Raw genomic sequence first — 9,087 nt, 5'->3', positions numbered from 1 at the left:
GTCACCACCACCATCACCCACATTATTCCATATTTTTAGTCCCTACTACAGTTCTAATATACAAAGGACATAAATACAAAAGTTGTAAATTAGAAAGTTACGGATCTAATACAATTGGTTTCGTAATTTTCTAAATATCAAGAAATATCTGAAGAATATTTTCCCACAGTTGTGCGGACTAATTTCTGTAATACATTCAGATCTTGAAGGAATCGTAGCGTAGCCTATCTTTTGTTCCAGATCTTATCAAAGTGGTTTCATAGCTTAACATTTGGTATCAGAGCTTAACATATTCAATAAGCGCTCCGAGAATAGTTGGTTGGCCCAAAGGCTGCCACCAACGCATTCACAATCGGATCCACGTGATTAGGGTTCTTTGAACATGAATCAGACCTCCTAGCATCACGGTTTGGAGCCTCGGTAAGATCTCCTCTACATCCGCATGATCTTCTTTGCTCTTTCTAGCTGTCATGGATCTCATGTTAGCCATTAATGGTGGTCCGACGTCGACCGGCTCTACTACCACTAATAGAGACCACTCTGGTTGATGATTCGAAGGTGTCTACTCACTCTAACGACCCACACTAGCCCAACAAAAACCTCCAATTTGGGATCCAATCTCTGAGGCAAAAGTTAGGTCTACCACAAATCTTTAAGATTAATGTGGTCTTTTGGATTCAACGGTCAGATTGACAAATGGTTTTACAGATATGATAAATTTAGGATGGAAAATAGATCTATAGAAATCGATGGTGGAAAGAGAAAGCCGAGTGGTGTGGTGGTGGATTGGCTTAAGATGAAGGTATGGGGTGGCAATGGCGATAATAGAAGTCAGGTAGATCGATAGTAGTGTAACACCCAAACCCTAAACACGTGCATGACACAAGCCCATATGGCACGTGCGTAGCACCTGACCATTTGGTTGGTTACTAACAATCAAATAAACCTGTAGCAACATCATAATTTTATCCATAATATCTAAACTAAGAATAACTCAAGTCTAACTGTCAACAGCATACAGATAACCCTACTTGGGCCCCACACAGGCCACAACACATCATCAAGAGCTTTTCACAACTATATATACACAACAGAGGTATATACATAATTATACAAATACAAAGTCACCTGCTAAAATATAAGACAAGGATATAGATACACTTTGGAGGAGGTTTACTGATATATTAGATAAGATAACTTATCTGGCATATAACACTAACCACACTCTACTCCTTACTCACCGGCAAGACCTCTAAGGGAGAATCCTGCTCCTCTCGTTCACCTGAGTTTTTTAAAAGGAGAAAATAAAGAGAGTCATGAGCTAAAGGCTCAGTGAATAGACCTTACCCCGAATCAGTGATGTCAAACAGAGAATAAATCAAGTACTGGATAATATGAATCAGAAAGAGTATCATGTCATAAATAAGTAAATGAATGTGTCCTCAATAATACATAAATGAAATATATATAACATGTCATAACTGATAAGAATACATAATTCTCGACAATGAATAAACAGGTCACCACGTCATATGATCATCATAACTCTCTCTCAAATATGATATATGATGCATGCCGACCATGACAATGCTATGATATCAAATTCAATCATATATGATGTATATTGACCACTCAATAATCAGGTATGTCAGATAATAATGAAATCATATGCATTTCTTAACATCACGATCATCACCATCTCGATATAATATCATCATACTAGACCACTATACACAGTCAACACCCAGTATTCAGTACAATAGCAAGTCAATGCATAACAGGAATTTAGGTGGAATAGAAATCAAGAGAAAAATGATGCAATGTAGACTCTAACCATGTATCTAACACATGCATACTCCTGCTAGTCTATCACATGCATACTCATACTAGAAATCACTCCGACACAAAGTCATAATAGTATAATCATCTCTATTTATCATCATCATACTCATATCCAAGATCAGCCTAATTCTATGCATGATAAAAATATACTCAATTGTAATCATCTCTAGATAAAGTCATATAATCATGCTGGAGGCCAAAACATGCATGTACATAATATATAATATAACATAATTTGAGAAAGGGATCTAGGGGATAAGACTACTCACCACCACTACAAATACCAAACAACCAGTTGTTCACGCTGCTATGATAACGATCAAACCTCGATAGTTAAGTCCACGGGGTCTTGAAGAGGGGGGTCAGGAGCTGAAATTATTTCTAACAAATATGTCAGTTTTTCTATTAATTAAAATTAACTCGACAAAAGATAGTTTCTTGTTGTAATTATGTACTCTTCATTTATATAATTGTTTTGCTATTTATTAACCATAATTATATTATCTAATAGTGTATTTAAAATATAATTATCTACCTATTATTCTCCTTGATAATTAAGAAAATAAGAATTAAGTTACTACAAATAATTACGTAAGAATATACGTACATAACCCTAATAATTACTATTACCTATCTAGGATAATAATAGTAATTTATATTGGAGGTGTTTTGCTAAACATGATATAATTAGAATTATTTACTAACTATGATATAATTATATTTAATTTGTATAACCTAAATACATTTAATTAACTAAGCTAAAGTAATTGTGCATATATATATATATATATATATATATATATAATTATATATAGTGCTGGGCTCAGCCCAGCACTATGCATAGCAAGGCGCTGGGCTGAGCCCAGCGCCTGGCGCTGGGCCAAGCCCAGCACCCCTTGCAGGGTGCAGCCAAGGAGAGAAGGGAAGAAGGAGGAGGAGAGGAAGAAGAAAGAGAAGAAGAAGAAGAAGAAGAAGAAGAAGAAGAAGAAGAAGAAGAAGGAGAAGAAGAAGAAGAAAGAAGAAGAAGAAGGTTGGGCCATGGGGGAGGGGTGCGGCCGCTGGTGGCCACTCAGCGGCTGGCCTCTCGCCAATGGCTCAATCCTCCGGCGATCCAAGAGAAAGCTAACAAAGAGAGAAAGAGAGATAGAGAGAGAGGTAGAGAGAGAGAGATAAAGAGAGAAAGAGAGAAAGAGAATGAGAGAAGCTCACTGGCATTAGTGGAGGTGGCGGCGACAGCGGGTAAAGAGAGAGAAGGGGTGATTGAGAGAGAGAGAGAGAGAGAAAGAGAGGAAGATGAGAATGAATCCGAGAGAGAGAGAGAGAGAGAGAGAGAGAAAGAAAGAGAGAGAGAGAGAGAAGCGGTGGGGAGGGGGCTGCGGCGGCTGGCCGAGCCAGCGCTTGGGGCGCGTGGCGCCCAACTCCGCTGCCACTGCATGGCACGTCAGCTCGTGCCATGCAGTGCAGGAATTTTTTTTTAACCTTGGGTTATTACAAGTAGGGTGAAGGAAAGAGGATGGAGAAGGTGGACCGTCACCTAGGGGTAAGTGGCGCTGACCAGTTGTTATGATTCGATCACGTGGGTTAGGTTAGTCGAGTCGAGTCAACTTTAGTTAGTTAGTTAAATTTATCTTCTTGTTTTAAATTTTAAATCAATCAGATAATCCTCATGTGGATCTAACTTGCTAGAGATTTTTCACTCCTATAAATAGAAGTGGACATGTGTTGATAATTATCCATGAATGAATCTTAGTTTAACTAAATCATTATTTTTCATGTTTATCTTTTATCGTAACCGTTAAATCGCCTTTATCTTTCTAGGAGTAGATCATTGTCGTAGAAATATTTTGATCATCCAAACCCTAACCATCTTCCTCCACCAGCAGCCACCCTCCGATGACCGCTGCAATGCCGGTTATTTATCGTCATGCCCTATTTGACCTTGCTTCACTATTTTATTAATATCTTTTCTCCAGATGTCGAATTCTCATGAAACTAGAACCATTGGAACCCTAACTCACTACCACCACATAAAATATCATAATTTTCTTACATCCAAATTGGTCTAGATCTGGTTCGTAACACCAGTCGAAGGGGAAGGGACCTAGGTCGGCCTAGGGTGGAAGGAAAGAACAAGGAAGAAGAAGATTTGAAGAGAGAAGACGATCCAACCATTCCGACATGACTAACCAAATATGCACCACATATATTTATAGCTGGCTCCATATTTTGACTAGACTTGGCATTTGGATCGACTTGAGTCCTACTGCCCAACATAAGCAAAAACACTTAAAAGAACACTTAGACTTGAGATCCTTGCCTTTGGGCATTTGAATGCCTTTAACCCCTTTTGGATCTTGGGGATTTGCATTCAAACGCTTGGAAGGCCATTCGAACGCCTTATACAATTCTAAATATATATTCAAATATAGATGGTCGGTCGAATGCCTTAAATCACTTTTTGCTCTTGGGGGTTTGCATTCAAACGCTTAGAAAATCATTCAAACGCCAAATTCTGAGAGTGATACTTCCAACTGCTAGATCCCTTATTTCTTCTCAAACAACTTTAAAATAATCTAAAGTTGAATCATATCATTTGCTTATGCATCTGCATAATATACTACCGCTCTCATATTGCTAGAATACGTTTTTCTCATCCAAAAGAATGCCACTAAGATTAGAGAAAATCCTCACATAATAGTTAGATGGCTGTTACATTCTTAAATTTATAATGAACAATGATGAAAGAAGATGAATAAGAAAGAATAAAGACAATAAATGGCTATGAAAGGTAGAGGTGATCATCAAGTGGGCTAAGCTATGTTTAGGCTGGGCTTTTTAGGTTAAATGGGGCTTCAATATTTGTTCATAGCCCGACTAACTAATCATTTAGGCTGGGTTGAGTTTGACTCAAGCTATAATTTTATAGCTTGTTACTGTCCAGTAGCACCTGAGATATCGGGCTCGGCCTAAGCATAATAGGCTGGATTTAAAAGATATTATATCTTATCACGCCGATCGTAATGGGGCCTCTATGAAAATATTTTAGTTAGCTATCATAGGAACATACTTATATAGTGATATCTAATTTACTTAATATCCGATATCTGACTAAAAAAACATAAAAACATAGGAATAGACAGACGTAATAAGACAAGCTATGGGTAGGCATAATGGGTCAAGTTTTCTAGGCAAGATTGGGGGGGGGGGCAAACTAGGCTCTCACTACGATTGGGCGGGTCGGGTACAATAATCAGCTCTAGAGAAGGAATGAATAAAGTGAGAGATAGAAGAAAATGATCAATAGCTTTCCCTCCATTCTTATAATATCGCATTAATCTTTAATGAGGCATTCAAATAGCAGAACGGAAAATTTCAAAGAAAAAAGAAAGGACAAACCTAACATATAGGAAAACTAGAAGGGCTTGACTCAAAATAATAAAAAATCAATTGAGTTGTGTTGCAAATCACCCATTCTTTCTTTTGTAAGAATCATTAAATTAAAAAACAATTCTCCCTTTCTTTGTCTTTTCTAGCTTCCTCCAAGTAATTATCACATGATGTCATGCTCATAACATGGAACCGGTATATTAATTAAACCTTTACAAAGATTTGTTACCAGTCCAGTACTACTACGTATTCGCGATTCTGTAGATCATATTAGTTCTACTTGATGCACGATATTTTTAGCTTTGTCGTTTTTCTAACCATGTAAACCATTGAAGCTGATGTCTAGAGACAACCAAGAAACGTAACACGTTACCGTGCCATTATTGACGGCCTACAAGGTTGCAATACCATCCAGATAACGACTTCCCCACTTCCTTCTTACCTTCAATTATAACCAAGACAACATAAGGGCCATTTGGTCATTTCCCTACCCCTATCGACGACGACCAACGGACCAAGACTATCCAAATCTTTTGGCAGCCCACAATTCTCTCTCCATTCTAGATCTCTCTCTAAACAAAGGAAATAAACAAAAGCTAGCTAGAGGTGGTGCAAGAAGGTCACATGAAGCCCCACGCCGTGGTCATCCCCTACCCACTCCAAGGCCACATCATCCCCGCCGTCCACCTAGCCGTGAATCTCGCCGGCCGTGGCTTTGCCGTCACCTTCGTGAACACCGAAACCATCCACCATCAGACCTCGCTCGCCAGCGGCTCCTCTCACGACGATATATTCTCCGGCGCACGCGAGTCGGGCCTCGACATCCGCTACGAGCTCGTCAGCGACGGCCTGCCAGTCGCCTTCGACCGCTCCCTCAACCATGACCAGTTCATGTTCGCATTGCTCCACGTGCTATCGGCGCATGTCGACGAGCTCGTGCGCCGGATAGTGGCGAAAGCTGACCCGCCGGTGACCTGCCTCGTAGCCGATACGTTCTTTGTTTGGCCGTCGACGATTGCCAAGAAGGTTGGGGTACCATATGTGTCATTTTGGACCGAGCCAGCGCTTATCTTCACGCTTTACTATCATATGGATCTCCTCATCAAGAATGGCCACTTCGCTTCCGAAGGTATGGTTGATCAAGTTTCTTGCATCTACATACATGCTCATACGCGTACACAGATATGCACGTACGTTTATATGATCAGTTAGACTGTAAAACTTTGAGAAAATGTTTTAAAGAACTGTCAATCAATCGGGAGTGGTAAAAATTGATGTGACCCGATATATGGATGAGTTAACATAATTTTTAAATAAGTTTGAGTTTAGTTTAATGAGGTCAGATTGTAAATGAGTTAACTTGTGTAATCTGATTAATAAACATTACGTATTCTTTTTTGTATTATCATGATCACTCGACCCTAATCCGATTAGTCGGACCCGATTCCCACTCTAACAACAATATATAGACTGCACCTTAAATATATATATATATATATATATATATATATATGTACACTATTTTTTTGAGAATTCAACATAAACACATGTTGATATCTAGCTACGTACATATATAATTTAGGGAGCTTTAGCCACTAAGATTATGTTAGAATATAAAAAAAATATAAAAACTATCGTGAATATAAATATTGATGTTTTTAGAGCTGCGGGTGAGTAAATAAATTGGAGATGGATTTTATTTTTAGAAGGTAGTTAGTGCTTTATATATAAATCTTAAAGAAGAGCAGAAGAGAACTTATAGTAGTACTGGGAGCTCATTAAATTCCTCTTCCTCGTGTTTAAAAAACATAATTTCAAAATTGGCCAACCAATCAGCGAGGGAGTTGTTGTGTTACTTAATAAATATGTGATACAACAAATAATTCTACAAAATATTTCCATAATTTAATGAAGAATTGAATTACTTTTCAAGCCCTGGGGCCAGTCCTTTCTTGTCTACACGTACGTGGCTTTGCCACTTCTAGGCACGTATTGCTCCGTTGATAGCTTTTTTTCCTTTTTTTCGTTTTTGTTTTCTGTCGATAGCTCGTGAGATGGAAAGAGGAAACTATCCGTCATTAATTGTTACTGAAGTAGAAATATGATATTCTTTTCTTGTAAAGAAGTGTACACAATTAACTTTCCATCATATATTCATATATATTGGATTGAATTTTTACATGATCAATTAACTTCCGTGCGTCGTAGAGAACCGGAAAGACACCATAACCTACATACCTGGAGTCCCTGCAATCGAATCAACCGAGCTCATGTCATACCTCCAAGAAACGAACACATCCTCCGTGGTTCATCAGATAATTTTCAAGGCATTCGAAGAGGCCAAGGAAGCCGACTACATCCTATGCAACACCGTCCAAGAGCTCGAGTCCGACACCATCTCCATCCTCCAATCCACGAAGCCGTTCTACGCCGTCGGCCCGATATTCCCCCGCGGCTTCGCCCGCAGCACCGTGGCGACGAGCCTCTGGGCCGAGTCCGACTGCTCGCAGTGGCTCGACTCAAAGCCAGCTACCTCAGTCTTGTACATTTCTTTCGGTAGCTATGCTCATGTCAGCAAGAGAGATTTAAAGGAGATAGCTTACGGTGTGTTAAAAAGCGAGGTGAACTTTATTTGGGTGCTACGTCCGGACGTCGTGAGTTCCGACGAGGCCGAGCCGTTGCCCAGGGGATTCTTAGAGGAAAGTCGGGGGAGGGGGATGGTCGTGCCGTGGTGTTGCCAAATAGAGGTTTTATCGCACCCGTCGGTCGGAGGGTTCTTGACGCACTGCGGGTGGAACTCGATACTGGAGAGCGTGTGGTGCGGAGTCCCGATGCTGTGCTTCCCGCTGCTCACCGATCAGTTCACGAACCAGAAGTTGTTAGTCCGGGACTGGAGGATCGGGGTCGCCATCGGAGAGATCAACAGCCTCAGCAGAGAAAAAGTATCAGAGAAGATAGTTAGTCTGATGAGAGGAGTAGAAGGAGACGAGGCGAGGAAGGAAGTGGAAGAGGTGAGGCGAGTCATGGAGAGTGCACTCACTCCGGATGGGTCTTCACAGAAGAATTTTGATCAATTCGTTGTGGACATAATGAAGCATAGTCATAAAAGAGGAAGTCATTAAGTGAAGGTAAAGACATTATGTAATTAATCATGTGTGTATCAATATGAATGAAATGCTTTAGTTATATAAATAGAACGGCATCTATATCTAACTCGGTCCCTTAGCTATGCAGCAAATTAACGATGAAAGGTGTGGTGGATAACAAAGAGATGGATCTTATCTACCATTTTCTGCGACACTTAGGTGTCGTATGGTTTTTTATAATTATATATATATATATATATATAATATATTTAGTAAATAAGTATTTAATTAAAGGGGAATAAAAGAAATGGGAGGAAAGATGAGTTAGATGGAAATAAGAGGAAAGGAGACAAATGGGTTGGCGTTGGTTCACTGAGAGGTGTCCATGTTCAACACATGTCGGACACGGACACGCGTCGGACACGTGTCCAGAGTTTCCTGAAAAAAGAAAAAGAAAATCGGACATTGTTGGGACACGAGCGGTATTTTAGATATTGTTTAACAGGTCGGGTCGGGTTCGATTAAATGTTATTAACCCGCATCCAAACCCGATAATAAAACCTTACCTTCATTGTTGAGCGATGGAATCGTTCGATTCGATCGAAGCCCTAAAACCCTCGAGCAAATGCCGAGCAATGATCCGAGGCGCGGCGGGCTGCTAAGCGAGTGCAACGGCCGACGGAGTGAGTGCGGTGAGCTAAGCACGACGAGGATGCAGGTTCTTCTCTCTCCCTGTCTCTGTCTCTGTCTCTCTCTCCGTCTCTTCCTACCT

General features: G+C 40.1%; 1 protein-coding gene across 1 annotated transcript; it reads left to right on the top strand.

The window, feature by feature from the left end:
* The first annotated feature begins 5,735 nt into the window (after window positions 1-5,735).
* Window positions 5,736-8,442, top strand: LOC140783276 (UDP-glycosyltransferase 86A1-like). Its single transcript, XM_073130097.1, has 2 exons — window positions 5,736-6,358; window positions 7,438-8,442. The coding sequence occupies exons 1-2, from the start codon at window positions 5,854-5,856 to the stop codon at window positions 8,349-8,351; spliced, it is 1,419 nt and encodes a 472-aa protein (XP_072986198.1). The 5' UTR covers window positions 5,736-5,853; the 3' UTR covers window positions 8,352-8,442.
* Window positions 8,443-9,087: the final 645 nt, after the last annotated feature.

The sequence above is a fragment of the Typha latifolia genome, chromosome 3 (assembly GCF_019914945.1).
Source record: "Typha latifolia isolate L0001 chromosome 3, TyphaL0001v2, whole genome shotgun sequence".
NCBI classification, from domain to species: Eukaryota; Viridiplantae; Streptophyta; class Magnoliopsida; order Poales; family Typhaceae; genus Typha; species Typha latifolia.
Note: the sequence above shows the minus strand (reverse complement) of the source record. Positions and strands in the feature narration are given on the sequence as shown.